This window comes from Nestor notabilis, unplaced genomic scaffold, assembly GCF_000696875.1.
Source record: "Nestor notabilis isolate BGI_N333 unplaced genomic scaffold, ASM69687v1 scaffold1436, whole genome shotgun sequence".
NCBI classification, from domain to species: Eukaryota; Metazoa; Chordata; class Aves; order Psittaciformes; family Psittacidae; genus Nestor; species Nestor notabilis.
In genome coordinates, this window is record NW_009933090.1 from 20,658 (window position 1) to 47,341 (window position 26,684).

At 41.1% G+C, this 26,684-nt stretch overlaps 2 protein-coding genes across 2 annotated transcripts; both read left to right on the top strand.

The window, feature by feature from the left end:
- The first annotated feature begins 650 nt into the window (after positions 1-650).
- On the top strand, positions 651-10,679 carry NCF4 (neutrophil cytosolic factor 4, 40kDa). Its single transcript, XM_010016683.1, has 10 exons — positions 651-861; positions 3,045-3,129; positions 4,324-4,477; positions 4,817-4,887; positions 5,735-5,862; positions 6,871-6,928; positions 8,537-8,635; positions 9,378-9,508; positions 9,602-9,667; positions 10,451-10,679. The coding sequence occupies exons 1-10, from the start codon at positions 830-832 to the stop codon at positions 10,677-10,679; spliced, it is 1,053 nt and encodes a 350-aa protein (XP_010014985.1). The 5' UTR covers positions 651-829.
- Positions 10,680-14,759: 4,080 nt separating this feature from the next.
- On the top strand, positions 14,760-25,823 carry CSF2RB (colony stimulating factor 2 receptor, beta, low-affinity (granulocyte-macrophage)). The gene is made up of 13 exons (XM_010016684.1): positions 14,760-14,841; positions 16,057-16,186; positions 18,122-18,306; positions 18,620-18,768; positions 19,576-19,747; positions 19,844-19,976; positions 20,078-20,238; positions 21,015-21,160; positions 21,264-21,438; positions 22,476-22,566; positions 22,848-22,917; positions 24,232-24,335; positions 24,620-25,823. The coding sequence occupies exons 1-13, from the start codon at positions 14,772-14,774 to the stop codon at positions 25,821-25,823; spliced, it is 2,790 nt and encodes a 929-aa protein (XP_010014986.1). The 5' UTR covers positions 14,760-14,771.
- Positions 25,824-26,684: the final 861 nt, after the last annotated feature.

A 26,684-nucleotide genomic window follows, 5' to 3' on the forward strand; every position in this document is an offset into this window, starting at 1 on the left:
GCGAGCCATTACTCTGTCTTTGTAGGTGGAATGTGAATTGTTTAGAGCACATAAAGCTGGAAAGATGACTGCTCTTTCAAGGACTCATGTCTTACTTGCATTGATCCATCCTTCAAAGTTCATTTCCTAATCTCCTGTGCCTGATACCCTGGTACCTATGTGTTTGACAAGGTTGCATTTCCTTTCTGCTCCTGCTTGAAAATTTATTCTTTAGCTCCACCTCCTGGCTCTTGGTCCATGGAAAAGAGGATTCTCAGGAATCACATAGCCTTAAGAAGGGATCATAGAATCATAGGCTCAACTAGGTTGGAAAAGACCTTTAAGATCATCAAGTCCAACCTTTATCCCAGGACTGCCAAGTCCATCATTAAACCAGAAGCATTCATCCCAGTTTGCAAATATTAGGGTAGAGGTGTATATGGGTACATTTTAGCTGGGGTAAAACAGAATTGGTTGAGCCCACTCATATTGGCTTTCCATAGAGGCAAATGTTTTGGTGAAGAAGTGGACAATGGAATATGTGGCTCATAGTTTCTGCTTTTTGTTGGGCTTTTGGTTTCCCAACCGTGGCAGTTTCGATACATGACAGGCATCACAGAACAGTCTTTGTAACTGTTTTTTCTCTCGTACTTCCTCAATCTCGTAGGGGTGGGGAAGTACGTAAGAAATCGTCTGACACTGAAACTTTAATAAAAGATCTCTAAGGCCTTGCAGTGGCCTGATTCACAAAAGGAGATTTTCTTTGACTGTGTTCATCCTGTTAAACCAAGAACTGCTGAGGAAGTGGAGGAACAGGGCTTAGCCATCTGGATTTAAGAAGCTGAAAACCATGTCTCTTCCCCGACAACTGAGAGAGAAGAGGTAATATGTCTCTCCGTCCTTCCGCCTCCCCACAAGCCTCCATGTAACAGCTACGATCTGTTCATTTAATTTGTATGCAAGTTCCTTTGACACTTCTAAAAGACTTCTTGTTATCGTAGCTTCCACACTCTTAGTCTGTTCAGTGTAGAGCAGACATTTTCTCAAGTTGGAATTGACTTTCTTTTCACGGGGAATATTCACCATATAGGATAGTAGTGGGTCATTGTCCTCTTTATAGCTGTAAACAGTTTCTCTTTTACTGGGGTTTGTGATATAAATGTTTGTGATATGACTAATTATATCTCTTGATCTCCATAACCACATCCCTCTTCACAGTAAGTGGTAGTATTTATGGTGTTGTGGGTGGTGCCAATTCATGTCATTTTGCCCGTACAGCAAACTACTGCAAGACTTTGCATCATTACCTCAGCCTTCCAGACAGGCTGCACAGTGTGGAAGCCCCTGCTTGGGATATTCTCCTAGCAGAATAAACCGAGCCAACCGCCATATTTTTTGTATTATCAGAATATTTAACTTTATGTCAACTTGGCATTTTTTAGATGACCCTTTTAAAAATTTCTCTTTCTCTCTACCTCATTTATTATCTTTTGTCCTTGTTCTTAATCCTTTTTATTTAAGTGTCAATACAAAAACCACTCTAACAACATTGAGTTTTAAGGTTGAAACAGAGGTGAATTTGTTTTCTATTTGTCAAAAATATTGTACCAAGGGGAAGGTCCCAGAGGAAAATCCATGCTGTTTTGTTGTGTGGACAATATGGACAAGAAACATGAAAGTGTGGTCGTATGGCTGCTCTTAGGTGTTCCTGCAGGGAACTGCTTCAAATCCAATACTTTCTAGAATTTGCAAAGCTTATTCTAACCTATCATGTGTTCTTTCACACATTTTTGACATTTTCAAACAAGTATCTTTGTGCTTGCTTCAGGTTATCTGTTGTGACTGGGAAGTCCCCCTGTAAATATTTGCTAGGCTACCTGTTCTTTTTTCAAAGCCTCTTTAAGAGTCTACTTTGCTGGGATGTTTGAAAGAAAACTTGACATTTTGACAGTTGATGCAGGCAACATTAGTTATGATATAGAACAATACTATGTCTCTGTTTCTTTGGTTTTTTTTCTGTTTGTGCTATCCTTCTGTTGTTTCTTGTATGTATATGTTGCATGTATCTTACACACAGAGTATAAGGTTTTTAGGAATTAACTTTGTGCTGTCAGTTTCTACAGCACCTAGCACAACAAGCTCTTTTCTCAGAACTGTTTCATATTTCCTGCAGTAATAATAACAGTATAAATCATGGATATAATCGTCTCTGTAGAATAAGAGATACTGCTGCAGAGTTATTATTCTAAGTCTACTAGATGTTATAGGAATGATTAAGAATGCATCCACAGCTGATCACATTTCTCAGGAAAATCTTACTGGCTCTAATACTTCTTTTGTAGTCCTGCTACTCCAGCAAGCCTAGGAACAATAGGGATGCTTTTCGTGCTTGATGAATCTTCACAGTGGCCACTGGACAACCTGAAGTTTGGGTGGGGCTGTGAGCAACATGGTCTAGTGGAAGTTGTCCCTCCCCATGACAGGGGGTTGGAACTAGATGATCTTTAATGTCCCTTCCAACCCAAACCATTCTGTGGTTCTGTGACTTCTGCTGAATGTACAGAAACTGACATGTCAAGATCAGACCTCCACAGGAAGAGAATGACACTATGGGTTTCTAACTTCTTGGGTTTGACACGAGACAATGTGATGTTGCCTTATAGCAGCGGACTCTTCATCAGGGACTGTAGTGATAGAACAAGGGGCAATGAGTTCAAAGTTAAACAGGGGAAGTTTAGGTTAGATAAAAGGAAGAAGTTCTTCACTGTGAGGGTGGTGAGGCACTGGAACGGGTTGCCCAGAGAAGTGGTACATGCTCCATCCCTGGTAGTGTTCAGGCTAGGTTGAGCCTTGGGCAACATGGTCCAGGGTGAGGTGTCCCTGCCCATGGCAGGGGGGTTGGAACTAGATGATCTTAAGGTCCTTTCAACCCTGACTATTCTATGATTCTATTCTATGATTCTGTGATTCTATGATTTTATTCTATCTTTGTTCTGTATGGCATAGAGACCTCCAGAGGCTAATGCCAGTATGAGTAACCTGAATATTTTGCTCTTGCTTCACAGTGATTTTGACCAGCTTCCAGATGATGTACCTGTTTCAGCTAACATTGCAGATATTGAAGAGAAGAAAGGCTTTTCTAATTATTATGTAAGAAGGGAGATTTATTCTGTTTGTATATGCCCTCATCTGTGTCTGGTTTGGTTGGGGGAAGCAAAATGCAGTTAATTTGGTGTAGTTGCTTCTTGGCACGAATAGTTGCATTCAGAGAACTTCTTAGAGCTTCTTTTTTTCTGGCATGGAGGTTTCCTATTACGGATTTAGTCTAAAAATTTATTGTCAGGATGAAATGAGACGGGGGTATCCTCTAACATTTCTTGTTTTCTTAATTCTTACCTAATTTATGATTTATTTCCTGTTGGAGTGCTGTACTTGTGGAGAAGATAGTGGGATTCAAAGAGGTTAGAAGGGCAAGGTCTTTTTTCATTATTCTATGGTACTGGTAAGTTAGGATGCTTCCATTGCTAGAGAAGGTGGCGTATTAGTAAGTCATAAAAAAGCACACAGGAGGGGAATAGTAGGGAAAAGCACTGCGAGATTTTCTAAAGAGGGGTTTTGGATAAGACCAGCTTAGTATGACTTCTGCAGGGTACGCTGCTTTTGCTGGAGACATTGCTCATAAAACCTTCTCACTGCAGTATGCATGTTTTACTCTGGAATATAGTGATGCTTGGTTGCTCTGTCTTTATGTTTTCTGAAGGATCTGGCTGCAATGTGACTCAGAGGTCAGTGTATGGAAATCATGGGCTTTTTTAAGAGCAAAGCAATTTTGGCAAGAGATAAGAAATAAGACAGTGGTTGGAGGAGGTTGGGCCATATTTTCTGAAATAGTGTACTTTAAAGTCAAGATGAAGTATGAATGCTTTCTTCTCTGAAAATCAATTCATTCAGATGTCTGCCTATAGAGTTAGATGTCCAAAGCATCCTGCTGTAAAATATTTGTATTTACCTCCCTAATGTGTTTTGTTTGTCAGTGAGGGAAGGTGTGTAAGTGTAAAGCAGCATCTAGTCATTTCAGGTTTCCTTTTAAGGTTATGTAACAGAAAACAGCCACAGGGATGTGATCCATAGGAACGCTCACATATACCACACTGGTGCTAATTTGTTATTTGCTAGTGCTTGAGTCTGCAGATACTCAACCAATGGCTTGCTTTGCATTCTGCCTCTGAGACAATATTTCCACTACTGGAGCACTGATCTTATGTTCCTATTGTATGTCTTACTTTAATTTGCTAAGTAGTTACAACTGTGAACATTAGCCTGAATACCCATTCTCTGTTTCAGCTGTTTGTCATTGAAGTAAAGGTTAAAGGTGGTGGCAGATACCTGATCTTCCGACGCTATCGTCAGTTCTATGCCCTACACACCAAACTGGAGGAGAAGTATGGGGCAGAGAACAAAAATAGCCCTTTTACCTGCACACTTCCCATACTGCCAGGTAAGCTGTCAGCACCAAATCTGTGCATGATTAGCAGCTTCATCAGCTCCAGGCTGTTCTAAAAAGGAGTACACTGTAGGGAAGTAGTTGTGACAATGAACTAGTTCCCAGCTGTGAATGCTGGAGAAGTCAAGCTCCATTTGCGGTCCCTCCACTTGTAGTAAAATTCATTTAGAAACCTAAAATCCTTTAGAAAATACGTATTTTCCTGGAGATTCTACTTTCTCCGGATTGCTTGAGGTTTTGGGTTTGTTGTTGTGTTTTTGTTTGTTTTTTTTTTTGTTGTTGTTGTTGTTTTTTTTTTAATTCAGTAACTGTCACAGATTTTATATTTTCCAGGAAAAGTTTATGTTGGGGCCAAAAAGGAAATTGCTGAGAACAGGATTCCTATCTTAAATGCCTACATGAAGGTAAAAGTTAATCTTAAGGTAGAGATTTCACTGAGTGCTGCAGATACTTACCCCCTGAAATCAGCTAAGAGATAGTACTGTGCTAGTCCTAGGTGTCTGCTTCTCTCTGCATCTTTTTCCCTGAAGACACAGCATCGACACTGCAGGAAAACTTTCAGTCCTATTCCCTAGAATATTCAGATTGCAGGATCTGTTGGATTATGCAGTTTATAAAGGCTTGCTCCTTGCCTTCATATATAGGTAGGCATCCTTACAACCCTCGCCCCTGCCCAAACAAAGAAAGAAACAAAAACCACCCAAAACAAAAAAAACCAAGCCAAAACCCAAGGATGTAGGAGCAAATGGTGAGTCTGCAGGTATTGTGTGAATGTGGAGTTGGTATGTGCACCTAAGGGACTCAGAGAGTGGCTTGGGCTACCAGGTGTACCTGATCTACAGTGAAGACACAGCCAGTAACATCAAGCAGAGAAATTCTTTGTGTGCAGGTTAAGACCTGACTTTAAATCAGTAGAAGTCTTAAGCACTGGTCAAGACTTCCAGTACTTGCTTTCTTTCCACAGTCATTCATGTTCTGAAGGAAACATAAGAGCAATTTACTCCTTCCACAGTAAATCAAGCACAAAAAGAGTGAAGCAATAGATTGGCCGACTCCAGGAGTAAACAGGAGAAACTGTCAGCAGTTCAGCCACATTCTGCTGTGTGAGAAGGGAGAGGAGGGAGATTTCTGGCAGTAGTTAATATCCTTCATGATCCTGTAGGTCAGAGAGGCATATTTGTTACATGTAAGTGAATAGAGAATTGGTCTCCCCCACTGTTACACTCTGCTTCCTACTTGCTCTTGGCACAGAACCTACTCTGCCTACCCGTTTGGGTGTTGATGGATGAAGAGGTACGGCTGTTCTTCTACCACTCAACCTTTGATAGTGAACAGGTGCCTCACAGACTGAGGCGGCTTCGCCCACGGACACGCCGAATGTAAGTGAAGTGATTGACGTGTTTTTTCAGCATTGCTTGATGTAAGAGATGCTGCCCAGAAGGAGAGAGATAAGGGTCACCACTCGGTTTCCCAAGTGAATCCATGAAATTCTAATATGGGGATCTTTGTGTTAGAATGAACACAAGGTATTTCTTGTTTTCAGTAACCTACAATATTTGAAGTGGATGCAGTACTTTGCAGTAAAGGAAAATTCCAAAATGAGTGTATAGCTTGCTTGTAAAACAGTGCTGCTCAGCTCTATCTGTTACTAATTCTTTACTGGTAATATCTATCATAATGTACAGAATATACAGGCCAAGCTGAACCCAGGACAATGAACATAGGCTTGCACCACTGAAGTCAATGTGAATTTTAACACTGAATTCAGTGAGAACTGGTTCAGACACTAAATGAAACAGAATGCTTGATTTGTTCTTGTCCTTTGTCTAAACAGGGGCCTGTCCTACATAGCAGCATTTACACCCCTTTGGAGAACTGCTAAGTAGACATCATACTCCATTACCCTTCAGTCAAATTAATTTTCCTTTTAACATAGCTAAGATGGACCAGCTTCCTTTATGCTTACCTCAGGGCAAAAACTTCATGAGTGTATGCATTCCTGGATGTTTGCATGATGGCAGAGTTTGAACCGAATGTCGTAAATGCTAGAAACAGGGATGCCCAGAAGGCACAGTAAGGGGGCTGAGCAGTGCTGTAGAAGAGAGGTCCAGGATACTGACTGTATTGAAAATTCCATCTGTTCTCAGCAGCAGACATCATCAGATTGCTGTTGCTCTGCACTGAAACTGAGAGAACTAGGGCAAGGTTGTTGCATCCATATTTATTTACTTCAGTGCTGCACACAGATTCTCGTGCAGTTTCTCCAGTGATCTATGGCTTGCCTGCCTCTTAAATAATGAAAATGCAGACGCTGCACTACTGGCCATGCAGTATTTTTGATGACTAGAAAGGTGTATTTACCTCCCTGTTGTCTCCTTTCTTTGCAGTAAAAGCATTTCACCTCAAGTGCCTATTTTTGACCGCATGGCAGCTCCACGGGCTGAGGTGAGTACTCTGCACAATCTGCCATAGGATGGGAGATTAAACTCTGTTTTACTTTGGTGTCTCATCGATCAAGTTCCCTTTTCTAATTAGAGCCTGGGGAAAGAAGGGAAAGTGAAAGCAACACAGGAAAGCAATTGATTTTAACAACAGGGAGTGAAACAAAGCATGGAAAGAAGTGTTCTGTTCCTCCTTACCTAGGAGTAAGAAGGTCCATTGTGAAGTCAGAATGACAAGAGGTTCAAAACTGAGAGACACGTAGAGCTTACTGCCAAGTGGTCCACTTGTAAATACTGATACCCATAAATTAAATCTAAACCAAGCACAGGCTCCATCGTCTCATTGTCTCCAGCATGTGTTTAAAAGCTCTGCAGGTGAAGCATCTTAGTATTTTCTGTAACATAAATGTTCTACTGAAAAATGCCTATACCCCTGTGTTTTGCTGCATATTGTCATGATATTAAGCCCCTGGAACTGCTTTGTAACCAGTACTTATCTGAGCATAGTCTTGCTTCCTGTAACAGGTGGCTTTGTCATGTAAGATTAAAAAACACCCAAGCAAGTGGTTTGAGAGTTGTTGGGTTTGTTTTTTACACTGAATATGGCAGGTCTTGGATCAGTCAGATATCTTAGGTTTGAGTGGTTAGTTTATTAATACTGAGTATGCCTACCAAAACTTTTCAATAGATGAAAAAAGGCTTTTGAAAGAGCTATTAAGTAGACATATGAACTACTGGCACAACAATAGCCATTGTCTTTTTTTATTAGAACTCTTGGCAGTAACAAGCTCAAAAGAAACATCTCGACACAGAATAAAGACCACTTTTTCATTTTTGCTCCTCTAAGAGCATTTAAATGGCTACTATGCTCTCTAAGGACAATGGGGGAGATGTACATTTTTCATAACTCAGCATTATTCAAGAGCAGCTTGTTAGGTTGGTAGCACGTGCTTACCTCCTATTTTTTTTCTTTTTTTCCCTAAAGGGGGCACCTAAGTGCCATGTTAACTGCAAGTCAGCTTTGCAGCCTCCCCCAAATCTCTCAGTTCAGCATACAGACCTGAAAGCTAGATGTAAAACCAACACTTAGTTACTCTTAAATTAGGACACACCACCACAACAGTTCTGCAAATTTTTTTTGTGATATTTGGCAGCAAATCTGAAAGCTGTAAAACTGCAACCAGAAATAATATATACGTTTTCAACTCTCAGGATTTCCCATTTTCAAGTTTCAGTTGTCTTCACCTATGTTGACTTGCTCTTTTGTCAGTTGTCTTCAGCTATGTTGATTTACTTGCTCTTAAGTGTTTTTAATTCGGCTGCTCAGTGTCCTGCCACTTTATGAATGGTAGCATGTAGATCTCTCAGAGCCATGTTTATCCTAATGCTTTCATTACTTCTTCAAAGCATTTTTGTGTGTGTTGAGTAGAAGTTGTGAGAACTGCAGGCTACGGTCATACATATATATGACCTTACCTCAGAAATACATCTGTGATGACAAAGTGCATACTATCGTGCTGCTTTATGCTCTCACCTCAAGAACAGAACAGAAAGAATGATTCAGTTCTGTAATTCTGTGAATTAATAATTCCAGTATTACTACTTTCCATAGGCACTGTTTGATTTTTCTGGAACCAGTAAGCTGGAACTCAGCTTCAAGAAGGGAGACTTGATCTACCTACTCAGCAGAGTAAACAAAGACTGGTTGGAGGTAAGACTGCAGTAGCGGCACTGTATTATCAGTATACCTTGAAATATATGAGTAGAAAGGGCTCCCCTAGTCCTTGGATCCTGTCTTTTCCTCTCAAGGAGAAACTGTATCATAATCAGGTCTTATTGTTAAGAATAAATCCTTGACTCCAAATTTGAAATTGTTTCCTTCCTTGATTGTATTTAGCTTACAAATTTTTTGCCCTCTAGATTTCAGTTTTCATTTGCATTTACTTCTGCTGGAATGTTTTTAAATTCTTTGGAAGTGATTAGAACACAAAAAGGCCACAGAAAGGAGATGGAAACTCCATTTCAGTGATTAATTGGTTTCTTGCCTGAGGGTGAGTTGCAGTATACTTCATGCTTCATACCACAACGCACATCAGCCTGATTATAGAGAACTTGGGCAATGCAACAGTGTTCCGAAAAAGAATGATGAGAACATACTGTGTGTTTGCTGATATGGTATCTCTGCTTGCTTGAATACCACAGCCTTCCTTGGTAACCATCTGACTTCAATTTTTTACATACTGTTTCACTCCCCCACCTTCTATTTAACTAAACAATTGTATAATCTTTTTGTAGGGATGCCATCAGGTCACTTCCATAGCCTTTTCTTTTCTTGATTATAGTAGGAAAAAATCTTACTGTTGTTTCCATGGAAATTAATTGAATTCCAAAATTTATTGTATGTGTCCAAAACGGCATGGTTTTCTTCATTCTAACACTACCTATCATTCCAGGGAACAGCTGGTGCTGCCACTGGGATTTTCCCCCGTGCTTTTGTGAAGATCATAAAAGATCTACCGCAGCAGGAAGACACAGTTAATAAAGTTCGCTGTTATTTCCATGATGAGACTGTGAGCATTATCAGGTAGTAAGAAGATAGTTTTCCAGTTTACTGCTGAAGAAATGACATCAATTCTCTTTTCATGATATGTAATTATTAGATTTGGTCTTGTTACAGGGATATCTCAGTGGAAGAAGATCTGAGCAGCATTCCGTCATTCAAAGATCTCATGGAATTGATGAGGTACAATGCAAGCAGTTAGTTGTATATTTAATATCATTTGAACAATTATGAAGTTCCTTCCAATCCTAGATTTTCCACATTCTACTTAGTCATCACCATGTTTTGGGTGTGAAGCGTCCTAAAGAAGTTGTACTTCGACCTGGCCCAGGGCCGTCTCTGCAGACACTAGTCTGCTTTGGGGTTGTCAGTATGTATGGAATGCCACACACTTCTAACTCTATTATGCTAGGTAGAAGTTTCCATTTCTTGTTCCAATATCAGAGCCATACCCCCATGCAAGAACCTTGTGTTTAATATACTTCTTCAGGATGCAGGACACTACCTCTAACACTTGATAAACTAGAGTTAAACTAGGTCAATCTATTGTTGAACATCAAAACATTAAAACATCAAATATTAGTAATGGAATAACAATACTAATATTCTTCCATTCCCTAACCTGCCCTCCCCTCAAAAAAAGCAACCATAAGTAGGGAAAAGTAGTTAGTAACTATAGTCAACTCTTATGTACGGGAGTTCTGTCAAACTCACAGATTAATTGTACCATGCATGTGGTGTTACTGGAAATGGCTCTTGGTTCTGACAGATTTCTTAGTTTAAACACCATATGGCATGAATGTGGCTGTATGATTTCTAGTACTAGCTGTACCCAGAATAGCATGACACCCAAGGCTTTGTGTGGCTTTTAGCAGAATGAATTAGATTGCCAGTATATTGTTCATCATGAAGCACTTCCCAGGAATTCCTTGATTTCTGGGAATCAATCAATTTCTTTTCTACCAGGCAAGAGTTTGACCGAGATGACATTGTTTTGAATTACCGGGACCTTGAGGGTGATCTGATTCGGTTGCTCTCCGATCAGGATATTGAACTTATGGTGTCTCAAAGCAGGAGCAGGCCCTCTGAGAAGCATTTCTTCCCTTGGAAGTTGCACATCTCTCACAAAGACGACTGGGGTGTTTACAACACTAGTCCAGAAATAAGTGCTACTCATATAGTAAGAGCAACGTAAGTGCTGTACAGAGATGTTCCAGCAGGTAGCTGTTCAGTCCTTCTGCAGACAGTTTCCTTTAACAAGCCTTTGAAGGGATCATGAAAAGAGCAATTTTTAGTAATATATTACCTTTCAATATAAAATCTGTACTTACTTAGCTTCTTCAGCTTTTTAGGACTCCTCTGTAGTAGAGACAGCTACATAAAGACAAGAGAAAGTGAGGAATAGAGGCATAAAATCACTGGCCGTATTCACAAAGCAAGTGAGTGTTAGGCTGCAATGGAAGTTTAGCGTCTTGAGTCCCAAGATGTGCTCTGATCTCTATTCTCACTCACAGAGCTGATGATTTGTCCAGAATGTCTTCATAAGCTTTTTTCTAGCCTGCCATAACTTTCTCTTCACTTGCTGGTATGAAGGTTTGTGTGCCAGTGCTTATGAACGTGTAATTATTTCTGTCACGTGGGAGCCTGAGCGGGTATTCACAGATAGTTCTGAAAGCATCAAGAAAACTTTTTCATATTTCAGTGAAGAAATTGCAGCCTGCCTTTGCTTTCTTCTTCCCACTGACCAGTATTTTGAATTCTGTGACTCAAACCTAGTATACCTATGGTGTTCCTCATAGACCTTTCTGTAATTGTACAGACTACTTATTTCTGCATTCTGAGGAAATCTGTGTGATGCCTATTCGAATAACAAGTTATTCTCTCCTACCTTCTGCTTTCTGACACCTCATTGCAAAATAGAACTAACAAGAAATTACTGTATCAGATTCTTCAACAAATAAAGTTACCTATGAATATATTTTAGCAGTTGCTATTAAAAAAGGATTTTTTGAGGGGGAAAGAAATAATTTGCCCTTTTTTTTGGTTGTTTTTTCTTTTTTTTTAGTTTGTTTTTTTTTTTTGCTTGAGAGTGAGATAATTCTGAATAAGAGTTTGAAAGTTGCCAATTCATCTTTCTTTAAGGAGGAGTTCATTATTGAAATTATCTATCTCTCTATGTATTTCTTTAAGGGTCATACAATTACAGTATTTTCTTCTTGAACAAATTTGCTACTGTTCATAAGAATTCCAAGTTATGTATGCTTTACATAAATTGTATGATATGCAAAACACTGTATTTTAAAACGACCATGCAGTTCTGGTGTTAAAAAGATGCCACAAAGCATAAATACAATCAGTAAAAAATTAGTTAAAAGAGTTTTCAAACACCATGCTTTGGATTTGACTGTTAGCATCTGTGGCATTAAGCTACAATTCCTCATTAAAAAAAAAAAAATCTTTGTCCTTCGCCTCCTGCTAAAATTTGTACAGATGAAAGCAAAGATTAACAAGTATCTGAAGGTACTAAAAAATGGGTAACTAACGATGCATGAATAACTGACATGTCCCTCCCAGCACTGGCAAAATAATGTTTTCACTCCATAGATGTTACCTGTAACTTTATCAAGTAACATCTTCAACAACGACGAAAGCATTTAAGGTGACTTATCCTTTAAGATTGTCTTTGCTTCCTGGTGTACATACATAAACTTATTTATATACGTAAGCTTCAATATTCTTAGTAGCCCTGCATTTATGCATGTAAGTGTATTGGAAATAAAGGAAAGAGTTTATATTTAAAGATAAGCGTATCATTTATTATACTGGGTACCATAAATCATTTCTTACTTGACACTTCATTAAGCGCTTGGTTCTAGCAGTGTGCCAATCCTGTATAGGCTTGTATAAGAAAATGCACTCTCCAGAGAGTTGTAAGATGTGCTACAGGCCACATCTGCTTTCCAGGTAGAAAGGTTCCACCTGAAGAATCCGTGCATATTAAATTTCAGAGTTAGATAACACATGTTCAGAAGAGACACAGATTAATGTCTTCCTTCTTTCCGATGATGGAAGGTTATATTTGACATTGTTTTACTAAAATGCTACAAAGTGTAAATTCCCACTTGAAAGGCATTGTAACAATGCTGTTTCGAAGGAGAGGAAGCCATACACAATGATAATGTCAGTCCTGTTGCATCTTGTGATACAGAAGAGTATAATGCATTGTAAGTTTGTAACCTAATTGGCATGCATGGCCTGAAAAGCTGCTGGTATGCAGGATTAATGGGGTTCAACAGATCCAATAACATCTGAAGACTTTCACTGACAGCTAGATCCTGTGATGTAACCTGCAACTCAGCAAGTCTGTTTGAAGATGGAGGAGCTGCTTGAGTGAGGAAGGAAAGGAAGGGAAACAAGAAACCTCTTTTCTAAGGGTGGGGGGACATCATATGTAAACTTACTGGCCTATGAAAATCAGAGCAGAAGAATTCCTTTCTGCCTTTATACTGCAATGCAAAGTAAATTCTGCCCATCTTGTGAAGTTGCATATTCTCCTCATCTGCAGTTTTTATATTCATGTCTCCTGATAGTCCCAATGACATCTAATTTTCTCAGATACTCTAATAAAGCCGGATTTAAAACTGTGTGGCTGCCTTGGATGTTGGACAACTTCAGATCAACTCTTCTCACCAGTTTTATTTTTTTTCACCTATATACTATAATACTTATCATTTACTATTAATTGTTGTTGAAATAGGTAAAACATACTTTAAAAATATTAGTCAAATTAAAGGGTTGCAGAGATAAAGGTAATTCACACACCTCCATATACGTACAAATAAACATAAAGTTCAGAATGACCCCTGCCTTGAAGATTGTCTGGCCTAGATTAAAGCAAGAAACAGCACCAGAGCAAGAAGCAGAGAAATCTTTCTTAGTCTTTGTCACTTCTGCTGCAGTCAGTCCTCTTTTTTATCTTAAAATAGATTAGTTCCATGATCTGGTAATTGTCAACATACAGATGGGCAATGACAAACTTCCTTCCCCTCCCTTCCCAGTTAAACAGCTCCATCTAAGTAGTGCTTTGGGGGCTATAAAATAGGAAGTACAGACTTCCTATTTCACAGGCAATTACACAGGCTTTCCTTGAAAGGGTGTGGTCTGCTTCTGTAAAAGTGACATCTGAGGTGCACAGAAGAGGTAACAGTTATTTCGAAGACCTCCTTGCCAAGAAAAGCCTGTGGTCGGTGTATACCTTCTGTCTCCAGCTCTAGAGAGCTGTGGTTTCCCTGGTTTTTGCATCAGAGGATTCTGATGCTGCGGGGGGAGGCTGGACAAGAAGAGTCACCTGCCAGGTTGAATCACCTGCCTCACAGAGACCTCTGGATCCAGGTAAGGATGCTGCTTCCTCTCTGGGTAAAGCAAAATGGCAGAGACTCTGCTGTCATACAAGGGTTTGTGAGTCATTACAGGATTTCTTAGCTGTAATGAGTATTCAAGGGCTCAGACAGCTGTTCTAGTGTAAGGAAGAGGCATTCAGGAATGTGGAAGTCAATAGGAATTTAAAAGGAGTTTTTTCCATGCTCCCCTAAAGCAGAAAAGAGTCTCAGCTCCGTAACATACTTGAGTAAGTGGGTTTGTTACACTTTTGAGAGATGGCCAAAAGGACTTGAAATTCCAGTATGGAATGTTGTGGCCCATGGTCTCTGAACCACTCAGCCTACCCTGATATTATTTCTACAAATTGCAACTTGTTTGGGGAGCAATTGGAAAATTAGCATGTTGAAGAGAAATCTGAAAGTGAATGAATATGGAAACTCAACCCTTATACTTCCCAAGAGCTATGTGGTTGGGAATCAGATTATTAAGGAAAGGTAAAATACCAGAACACCATTGCTGTTCACTGGGAAGGCTTTAGGCATGAAGAGCAGCAGGATGAATCAATTTGAAGGCTGAGTTCTCTCCAGGATTGTTTCTTGTTGCTACTCAGCTAAAAGAATCCCTGTACTTCCTTGAAAATGTGCATTTACTTCTTCATTCTTTGCTTGTACTGCAAGGTCATGCCATAGGAGAAGATGGATTTTGTCCTACAATAAATACTTGGTAGAAGTTCTTTCTGAATGTCACTCCAACATGAAGCCTAAAAAAGTTCCCTAATTCAGTTTTACTTCTGTTTATGTGAAATGAAAACAAGAAACTCCACCATAAGCAGAGCAAGAGAGTAACCAGCGGGCAATGCAAATTATTATATTCTGAATTAGGATCAAGCTTGTACACGAAGGACAGTATGAACATGAAAGAGATTTTCATCCTTCTCCTTAATCTGTATTTGGTCTTCAGTGTCCAAGACACTCGAGGTGAGTTTCAAATTTATATTCTCTTTTATCCACCCATTATTGCCTTTCTTTTTGTATCTCTCTTCTTCTTTAAAACATTTTCTGCTTGCTTTTCTGCTTCCTTCTACCACCATCTTCTATGCTGTAGAACAGACATCTTAATTAAAACCCGGGGGTAGCAGATGCATGTGCAGACAAGTCAGTTGTATATTGGTGGTATGGACATGTGAAATACCAGACTAATAGATGAGATGAACAAGTTGACTGGCTAACAAGTAACTAGGAAGGAAGAAGATAGTGGAAACACTGGAAAATGAGGGGCTATATGATTCAGATGGTGATATACAGGAGTAGAGACAAGTGGACAGACACAAGACAAGGGTTGGGATGCAGGTGGGCTACCAACAGCAGCACCCAGATGACCTGATTTTCTTCTTGTGGAATTTCTGACAGATAAGGAAACCATATGCCACACTCATTGCCTGTGTTTCTGAGTTTAATGTCTTTCCTCTTCTGACACAATGAGAGATGCTTCTCCTTTTCTCTTTTCTCTTTCTTTTTCTCTTTCTTTCACTCTTTCTCTTTTTCTTTCTTTCTCTTGTTCTTTCTCCTTTCCCTTCCCTTTCCTTCCCTTCCCTTCCCTTTCTTTTCCAGTACCCATCCTAAAGATATCAGAATAGAAGTATTGTCAGGTGTGCCTCATGGACTTCTACTTTTTCCAAGACAGATGCCAATACCTGATGTCTGCAGTAGCTGGGGGAGTTATGTTGCCTGTCCCACTGTCAATTGCAGGACATTTCACTTTGAGATCTGAGGGAAAATGTATTACAGTGTAGGTCAGACTGGTCTCTTGGCATTCCAAGCCTTAGCCTTACATTCAGACCACTCCTTTTCATGTAGGGTGCTCAATTTTCTGGTTATGCAAGGAATGCCACAGAACTTACTTTGCACTGGTTTTCAGTAGTAGATCAAAGTAAGGTCCCTCTTATGCCTGCTAGCTAAGACACCATCAAACTTCTCTGATGTTTTTTTTTGCCTGTAAAAAGCCCCTCAACCAAGCTGATAGTAGTTCTCATCAAGAAAAATTATTTGAGAGAGCACACTCATGTGTGCATGTTGACTTCTCTGTCATCTAGAGGCCATATCTGATAATGCAGCAGAGATATTACCTTCAGAGAAAATGTCACTATCTACATTTGCAATCACTGCATCTTTTTTGCCTGAATCCTTTCTCAGAGAGCATCCCTATGAAGAGCTTAAGCTGCTACAATGACTACGACTCACAGGTGACCTGCACATGGATGGAGCGTTCAGAGGCTCATGCCCTTGTTGGTATGATTCTTTACCAAAGGGATAATATTTTAATGTAAGTACTTGAACTGTACTGTGCTGGATGTAAGTCCAAAGGGAAATTAGTCACAACTTGGAATCCTGGGGACCAACAGTCAGATTTTCAGGAAGTGTGGCCACCTCTCTCTGTCACTGGGTTAAAGTAAAAGTTGTGCCTGCTCGTAAGTCCTCTTCTAGGAAGGGAGGAATGAATAGGGTGTGCTAGTGAGGTTATTTTAATTACCTTTACAGTTACTTTCCCATAATTTTGTGTGGGATCATAGATACGAAGTGGGGCATATAGGTTGCTATTAATGGGGTGGAGAAGATGGTGTCAGAACAAGTATAAGCCTGAGTGTTGTTTATAAATCTAAAAGGGACACATTCCCCCTATTGGTTTGCCCATTTAGGAGCATCAGTAAGAGTATGGTTTTGATGACCTCCGAGAAACATGTATAGACTGTGAGTCTGTGAGATAGACAAGACTGGTAAGATCATCTGTGCTATCACTTTTCCTCCCAGAGATACTGATCCGTTTATGACAGTATCTCTCTGTTACATCTGTTTCCTTATAAAAAGGGAAACACATGACCAGACAGTATTGGTTGTGAGGATAAGGAAGGACAGAGAGGGGGGAATAGTCATGGGAGAAAGGAAGACAAAGAAGGAAAGCTGAGAAGAAAATGTATTTGAGTCTAGGGATACAGGAAGGAAAGGAAAGAGAAAGAACTCTTGATTTTATTGTAAAGAAGAGAGAATTAATAGACCTACAAGCATCTGAGACCAGTGGAAGGTCTTTGGAACAGGGCCTTGAAGCTAATACCTCTATGAAAAGCATATAAAATTACTTGGACCTTTGAAAGATTCTCTGGAACATTGTTACATGATGGAGTGTGTGGCTCACACAGGAAACATGACTGAAGAGAATTAATCAGACAAGCAGATATGAAATGTGGACAGTCACACAGCTGAAATCAAAATGACCAATAATTAAACAAGGTCAGCTCCTGATGAAAAATAGTTGACTAAATCCCAAACCATCAGGTGATGCTGATGAATAGACAGAAATATCTTCAGGACTTCACAACCCATGGGCTGACTCTTTTTTAAAGGGTATGCACATGTAGGGTCAGTCCCACCCATACTTCAGGAATATATCCCTGGTTTCCTCGCTAATACCCAACTTCTAAAAATAGCAATAGTGCTGAATAACGCTTGCTGACATATAGCTGGCTAGGAGACTCCATCTTATCCTGGAAGACAATATTAGGCCTTAGATATTCACAACTTAATGTTTCTCATCTGAACTGGAACAATACAATACACTGGGCATGAAGCCATAAGCACAAACAAAATTCCAGAGGGCACAAAAGAAGCCATGCATCTCTCCAGCAGCTCAGGCTACTGCAAGCACACAAAGCTTATCCCCTCCTGTCTATTCTAAAATATTGTTTCTAATTTTCATGATGCTTGTTGGCCTGGAGAAGGGCTATCTAAAAGAATGATTAACGTTCTGGCTGGATTGTTACTGAATACCTAAGCTCCCTTGGCAGAACAGAACTACTGAGGATACAGAAGTACATTCTGGCTGGAAAAAGTTTTTTAAGTGCCTTTCTGGAACTGCACAATGAATGTCTTTAAGAAGATAAAGATCATCAGAAACTTGACTGTGTTTCACTCCGGATAAAAGGTGCATTTCCATGACATTATTTTTATTTTCCTCACACAAAACCTGTAAGATTACGTGGAGTTAGGCTAAAAAATAACAAAAATAGGCTGGTACCAAAAGATAACATTCTGCGGCAGAACTTTGAAACGGGAAGGTGTTAAGCAAAAGAGCACTAATAGGTACAGTGAGAAGAGGATATGAGTAAATTATAACAGAATGGAATGGAATTGGTTTCAGGCATTTAATTTAGCATTAACTATTGGTCTCAACTTGATCTTTATAGATCGCTTTTTCTATACACAGGGAGAACAACGAGATGTTTTGCAAACGCCAGATAGAAAATGACTTTCATGAGACTCCAGATTCCTATGTGCACTGGGTTTGTCGCAACACTACAAACAATTTTGGAATAGGAGTATATGATATTTACAGCTTCAAACCGAACAAGATCCTTCAAGCAGAATTAAATGTTGATCTTTTCACGAATGGTAAGAATTAAACACCAAATTCTTATTTTCCTGATGAATATTAGGGATCTTTGCCATTCAGTCAGAAAGTGAATTCCACTTCCATTGTGAAAACTGCCAAAGAATTCCATGTTGAGAAGATGGGGCAGGGACGGGAGAAGGCAAGATTTGGGGAGCAGCTGGACCTGGAAGGGGCACTCAAGCAGGAGCTACTTGGTGTGGCAGGGATAAGATATTCCGGAAATAGGGAAGCTTACCTAGGTGTTTTCTTCCCCTCTTCATGTCCTTGTCTTCACTATCATCTCTTCTCATGGGTTGTACCTCCCCTTCCCAGTTCAGACCCTCCCACCTCAAAACCTCTCGGTCAGCTCAATGATATCAGGAGACTTCTTGCTGGCCTGGAAAGCAGCTGATGGAAGCCAAGGGCTGGGCAATGCACTGGAATATGAAGTCAATTACAAGCGGGACTGGGAGTCCTGGGAGGTAAGAGCAGAGGAGCTGGGCTGTGCTGGTTTGGGCAGTTGAGAGCCTATGGTAGAAATGGTGCAAATGAATGGTCTTTCCATTCTCAGGCATTATGAGGACATGCCACAGAGGTAGTTTAATGTCAGGCAGAAGGGGCTCTCTTTCTGTTTGCAAGTGACTTACCCAGTGAAATACCATTTGTCCTGAACTGAATGCAAAGATCTGTTCTTCACTGACAGAAAAGCACTGCGCTTGGGGTTTGATTTGGAATTGATTTTGCCCTGAAGGCCTCCCAAATGGAATTAAATCACATTCCAATAGTAGCTTGTGGGTTGTGAGAAAACGGTAAAATGCATTTGAAGCTGCTTCCCCTTTCAGAAGGATATGTTTGGGTCTTTAGTTTTTAAGAGTCCTTATTCTTTGCCCTATTGTTTCCCTAGATCTGTGTGCATTTCTGTTCTGTACCTGTCAGCATGATCTTTAGTTTTTAAGAGAAGCATCTTGGTCAGATTGCCATAGAATTCTGCACTGATCAGTTATCAGTTGTGAACTTGTGTTTCTGGTTCAGAAGATGGTCGGGGCTCTGCATGATTGGGGCACTGCCTGTGCCTCACCCTTCCTGTGCCATGCTGGCAGCATGCATACTGAAGCCCCTCTAGTATGGGAGTAAGGAGCATTGCACGGCAGCATGTGCATGGACCACCACATGAGCGGCACTGGTAGGAGGTGCAGAGTGGCAGTCACCTCCTTTCTCCCTTTCCCTCTCTTCCCTCCACTATTCCATTCCCCAACTCCCCAAATATCCTTCCTTTCCCCCAACAATAGAAAGCTGCCTCACTCTTGCTCTCCAACACCACACGTTGCCATCTCAGCCACAAGGACCTTGTCCCAGGGAGCAGCTATGTTGCCCGTGTGCGAGCCAGACCAGGGCAAGACAGTGGCTTCTCTGGGCAGTACAGCGAGTGGAGCATGGAGGTGTCATGGGAGACCCCTGAAGGTAACGTGGGATGGAACAGGGCTGTGCAGGGGTGGAAGCACTGGTTGAGAAGCCAGACCTTCTCTGTCACATACCTTGCTCTCATCTTCTCTGAAGGTGACCTTCAGCCCAGGAACCTTCGCTGCCTCTTCAATGGTGCAGATACTCTGACATGCAGCTGGGAAGTGAAGAAAGCAATCACCACTTCTGTCCTCTTTGGCTTGTTCTTCAGAGCTACTCCAACATCAGTGTATGTGCTTGGCCCACGGCAGCATGTCTGTGCTTCTCACATGTACTTTCTGCTCTATCCCATTCCCCCTGATTTCAGCACAAACTTTTTTTCTCCGTCAGAGAGGAGGAGTGCTCTCCTGTGCATGAGAAGGTTTTGCCTCATGTTCCATATGTGGTCCAAAACTGTGAGATCCCTGTTAGCAACGCCAGCAGTCAGAGCCAGTACCATGTGTCTGTCCAAGTCAAGACAGAGGAGAAAGTGATTGAAGCCTACAAGAACAGTGAGTTGCTGTGTTGTTTCTTACATCTGCTGGTCTTCGTGGAGAGATACCTGTCTGGGCAAGTGTGGTTGAGAACAGTGGTGGTGAGGAGAAGCAGGTTGGAAGAGGAAAAGACTGGAACTGATGAAGAAAGAAACTGGACTCTGTGTCAGGTCAAAGCTTTGTGAGAGATGGCTTGCAGGTGTGGAGTTCCTCAGTGGCACTTGTGACTGAGGAAGGTGGTGGTGATGGACACTGCTGTGCAGAGATTTGGGTTGTGACACAGAGCTCCTCAGTGAGCAACTGTTACCCTGCTGGCTTCCCTGTGATTGACCTTTATGGGTGTCCCAGCTGACAGGGAGCTGTGGTGGGAGTGTTTGTTGGGACCATGTCACTATGTGGTTTCTCAAGAAGCCAGTGGAGATATTCTGGGCTTGTGCAGTGGTTCTGGAAGCACTGGATGGGGTACAGCTCCTCTGCTGAATGAGGTTGGCCAGGTGGATCATCTCTGCCTGCATGTATCTGGAGGCATGTGGTGCTACTTTTCACAGACTAAAGCTGTGAATGCTCCTGCAGTGGTTGAAAATTAGTTTTTATTAGTTATTTAATGGTCTATTGGTTTATGTATTTAACTAGAAAATGAAGATGCAGAGCATTAAGAAGTGTTAAAAAGCTGAGACTTCCTACATTGCGTGAAACAAAATTGTTTTCAGCCTCTGGAAACTGTCCACAGTGGTGAAAGGGAGCGCTTTCACCAGTATGTTGATAAATACCCTGAGACATTCCATGTGTTCCAGTTAAGGTGCTGCCGCCCGCAAATGTGTCAATGACAGTGACAGAGAACAAAGAGTATGAACTGAGGTGGATAAAACATACCTTGAGATATGACTTCATAAAACAGAGATACCAAGTTGAGTACTGGGAAAATAACCAATATGAAAAGGTAAGTCTTTGAAAGTGCAAGAGTTCTGGATTTCTCTTTACTGGACAAATGAGAAAGACAGTTTCTCTCACCTTTGCCATTTGTGCTTCTTTTTTCTTCCCAGACTCTCCAGAAGTTAAATATCAACAATGATGAACCTCCCTTCATCTTCACCCTGCAGATGCTGTCATCATCTACAGAATATAGGGGGAAAATGCGTGCAAGGGTGAATACACCTCTGGATTATGAGGGACCTTGGAGTGAATGGAGTGAGGATTTCACCTGGAAGACTGAGAAGGGTACTTTTCATGTAGGCTGCTTCAATAAGGTTTTGTGGACTGTAAATGCTGAAATACCTCTATAGAAAGCCACATTCTCTCAGCGGGGGTTAAATTTAGGTCCAGCCATGAGCTATCTGGGTGGCTTAACAAGGTGGCTGTCCTGTCTGCATCCTTGCAGTACAGCAGCAGTGCAAATGAAGGAGCCGAGCAGGCATGACCTAAGCTTCTTTCCTACTTCCCTTGTACAAGGTGAGTACAGTTTTCCACATAGAGAGTCAAGTAAAGACTCTGTCCAAAAGATCATCCTTGTTTTCTGATTCGAGTAGTCCTTTCTCCTATCAGTGACTGAAGAGCCCAAGACTACAAGAAGACAGAATATAAGCCATCAGTCTTTTATACTGTAGAGTGACTATAAGATTGCATAAAACACACAGTAAAACCTCCTGGAGATAAAATGTTTACTTATTTTTTCTGTTTCTGGACTTGGAGGCAGAATGTCTGCTATCATACGGTTTTGTGCACAAAGTAATATGATTTTACATGATTTGTCCTGGAAAGATAGTAGGCAAATTTTGATGAGCGTGCTCAGGAAGAAATTGGTTCGTTGTTGATGATCAGTTATGGCCATTAGCAGAGGAAGCTGTTTCTTGGAAAATCTCTGAGACCCCATTTCTTTGGGACTGTACAGAGTAAGGCAAACCTAAGATGCCTGAAGACATGCCTATTGTTCATCATGGAAGTGAGGTATCTAACCGTACCTGTAGTAGTATAAATTGTTTACTCTGATGTCAGTTAAGAAAAAAAAAAAAGTATCAGTAAAGGAAATAATGAACTCTTTTGGTCATTAGTAAGTAACAGTAAGCTGTTCAGGCCACGTTTGGTGTGTCCCACATTGGAGGGTATCCCAACAGTTTGAAGGCCTCATGATCTTATCCCTTGACATGCCATCTACATTTCCCTAATCTGCCTGCATGAAGAGTGACCAGAGTGAAAAACCTATTATGGGAGGCAGCCACTCTGCAGGTGAATAACTTTTTCTCTTTCCTCTGTTTCAGTTTTGCCACCAGTGGTTCTCCCAGTGATGCTCCCAGCTCTCATCGTCACTTTGCTAATAGCTGTTTATTGCAGCTATAAGTGTTTTCTCAGGTATGCTTGTGTTGTGTCTAGGAGATTTAGCAGTGTCTTAACCATGTGGGTGGCATAAAGGCTGAGGTGCTTCTTGTCCCCCATGAGAGAGAGGTCTATGTAGATATGAGCCTTGGTGTGCAATGGGCAGCCTTGTACATATCTATGCAAGGGTGAGAGTTGGGTGGTGGCAGGCAGGGAGCTGGCAGCGCCTTGCTGTGCAGAGCAGTATGGTGTATGGAGTGCAGTCTGTTCTGGTTGAATGGTGAGAAGCAAATATTGAAAACTCTGTATTCTCGAAGGAGGAAGAAAATGTGGGAGGAGAAGATTCCAAACCCCAGCAAGAGTATCCTGATCCAGAGCTACCTGGGGGTAAGAAGGAACTGTACCTTGAAGGGTTCATTATTTCTCTCTCTATTTTAGGTCTTCAGATAATGTTAAGAACTCTTACTGTCTCCATAATGAACAGGAATCTTCTTTAGTCTATGCCTTATTGTTAGGAGAAGTTCTGGTCATATTCAACAGAACTGTGTTATTGTCAAGCATAAGACAAAGACGTCTACTACTAGACAAAGAAATCTAGCCTCAAGGCAGCAGGGACCACCACAGACTCCCAAGACCTTTGGTAGATGATCAAGAGGGGTCCTGCTGTAACATCCACTAGCTCTTTCAGTACTCTGGGATGAATCCTATCAGACCCCATGGACTTACAAACATTCAGCTGATACAGCCGGTTCCTTAGAATTCCAGTGTCCACAAATGGAAAGCCACTGTTCCTGCACTCATGGTCCTCTGACTCAGAGCACTGGGCAGCCAAAGGTCTACCAGTATTATTAAATACTGAGGCAAAAAAATCCATTGAATGCCCCTGCTTTTTTGTCATCTGTATTAATCAGGTGACCATCAACAACAGGTATTGGTCTAATGTTTTCTTTAGACCTCCTTTTCCTAGTAATGTACTTAAAAAAGCCCTTCTTGTTGTCTGATACAACACTGGCTAGCTTCAACTCTCATTGAGTTTTGGCCTTTCATGTCTTCTCCCTGTGTATATGAACCATAGCTCTGTAATCTTCCTGTGTAGTCTGACCTTGCTTTCAGAGATCATACAATTTCTTTTTTCCTCTTGATCTCCAGAAGGAATTCCCTATTCAGACAAGCTGGTTGTCTGCTCCACTTGCATGACTTATGACACACTGGAATTGCCTGTTCTGTGCTTTTAAAAACTGGCTAGCGCTTGTGGACTCCCTCAAAAAGCCCTCAAAAGTAGATTCCCAGGGGAGATTTTAAAGTAGCTCCCCAAATAGCTTAAATTTTGCTCTCTGCTGTCCTTTTTTTCTTATTACTCTGAAAATTTTAAACTCAGTCATTTCATGATCACCATGGCCAAGACAGCCACCTACCATCACGTCTCCCACTAGTCCTTCTCTATTCACAAATAACAAGACTGGAAGGGCATCTTTCCTTTTCATCTCACTGAGCACTTGTAATTTGGTCACTGGTAAGACAATACAGGTTTGAAGTAAGCGTCTTCTGGAAAACACAACACATCTTCTAGTCATGTTAGTGAAACTGTATCCCTGTTGTCAGACGCTGTAGGCTCTCCTTTTCGTTTTCCTTGTCCATGGTTCTTGATTATACTGCCAGTGAGACACTGCTCTTTTGTCATGTCTGCTTTTTCGTTTTCAGAAAGTGCATTTTGGAGACAGACCAACAAACAGCCAGCTGGACTTCAACAAATGCAATCATTCAGAGAAGATGGAACAGGCTAGCTTCCTTCAAGTTGTGGACAGGTGAGTGAACAGCACATTATAGTGACAGTGTGGGTGATAGTCTTGAAGAGCTCCCTAAGTCATGGCAGGATACAATCAAATGTTCTGTCACTAGAAACACTACACAAATTGCTTTTGGGTAGGAGATACAATTTTTTGTTATCTGGGGTAGACTGTTTCTCCAAGAAAGATTTTTCCCTAACCCTATGTGTAGCTATGTGTGTTTTCCACTAAGCTTGTCTTATATTTGATGTTTACCACAATAAGCAACTCTCATGAGCAACTTTTAACTTTCCCACGTTTAGGCAGATGAAGATTTTGACAGAGTCCCCTGAAGAGCAGGCTAAAAAGACAGATATTTCCCCCATGGTGCTGGACCTTCAGAACTCATACCATGCTTTAAATGAGCCAGAGCATGCCCCAATTGTCTGCTCGAGTCAGGCTGTTCATCATTCCTTTCCTGTTTCAAGGAGAAATAGTGCTGATGCAGGTACTGCTTCCCAGGCAGCAATCCGTTGCTTGGCTTTCAATGGTCCATACTTGTACGGCCCTGTGATGTCCTCCCAGCCTGATATACATCAGACCCTGGTAAAGGACCCAGTGGGACTCCGTGAGAAATCAGTTTCCCTTCAGTATATGATCCTACCAAAGGAAGTCTATCCCCAGGCTCCACAGAGGCAAAACCAGCCAGGAGCAGGTCCTCCACAGCCCTTCCTGCTCCCAGATCAGAAGGAAATGAAGCAGCACCCTGATGATGTGGAAGAAGTCTCACCAGCCCCACCAGCCTGTGGGAAAGGCACAAATATGAGAAGAGAAGAGCAAAAATCTCCGAAGGCTCTTGGCTGTATCATGTCTCCTCAGCAGTGCCCCTTGGAGTACATCACCACAGAGAGCCTGTTACTGCCATCAGCCAGTGGCTCCACTCATCCACCACTTGTCACCACTGGGGTGCTACTTCGTGACTTACAGGAGCCTCAGCACCCCAGTGACTGCTCTGGCCATGAATCTTCTCCTGGGAAATCTGGCATCATGGCCTCAGTTTCAGGTCAAGCACCAACCTCTTCTCCTGAATTGCACCTGGATACATTTGGAGACTATCTTGCTGTCCCCGTAGATGTAAATTTCCATGGACATTCAGAACCCAGAAAGATTTGTTTGCCTGTCTTGCAGAAGGGAAATGATCTTCCTAGAAAGCAGCCTTTGTCAGAGAGTAACCTGGTGGTCTTAAACCCTGACAGCACTGAGCCAGTTTTCCTTTGCCAGGTTGGCGATTATTGCTTCCACAGCTTAAAACCCAGTGGGAAGATGGATGTTAATCAGGAAGACCATCAAGTCAAGAAACTTTCTGAAGGCAAGACAACACCTGGGAAGTCTGTATCTGATGATGAATCCATCACTGGCAAGGAAATGGCTTCATCAAAAATGCAGGCTATTCAGCTTTTCAAAAACCTGAAATCAGATGATTATTTTTCCTGGCAGCAATCTTTGGGGATCACAGAAATCCATTAAATGGGCAAATATTAATAAATATCAAAGATACAGGTAAATGAAAGAGGTTCCAACTACCTGATGAAAATGAACCCCCAAACCTAGCAATAAATAAATGCCAGTTCCCTTTTTGAGATTCCAGTCCAATGTGTTGAAAGACTTGAAGTAGCTCAATATCCTTCTCAATGGCCTTCACGGATTTGGCTTGAAAGACAGTCCAAATACGGCCCTTTGGTATTTTTGCAAACTTTTTGGCTTACCCACAAAGAACAGTATATCCTCCTCATGATCCTGTGACAGATCAGTCATCTTGCAATGGTACCAGATTGCTTGAGGCAAAACTTGGAGGCAGGAAATGCAGATTTAACAGCATAAAATGTTATCAGAAGAAGACAGGCTTGGAAACCTTGGAAGGAAACTTATAATCTTAAGAGCAATTTTGTTGAACTTCTGTGAGTGTGTAAAATAGATCTAAGAGTCATCAAGGAGCTTTCATATCTCTACCTTTTCACTACTGGCATGAAATAGGTATTGTCTAAGATGAAACAAAACCCAGACAGTAATAGAAGAGTAAATAAAAAATGAGGAAAAAATGTTGAAGTCCAGGACACCTTTCTCAATGTTAAAGTTCAGTATGGAATATTCTAAGGGTAAGAAGAGAACATTACCAGGATAGATAAGGTAGGCTGTAGAGAACCACAAGGAAAAAGATAGATCACTGAAAGAAAACCCAAGGGCTCACAAGGTGCAGTGAGAAGAAGGGAGTGGGGCAGGTAACAGGAAATGAAAAGAAATGTTGTGAATGTGCACAAGCCTCTTGTCTGCTGGGATTTTTCTATTTCTAAGTATTAAATTACTATATTTTCTTTTAAGTTCATTGGC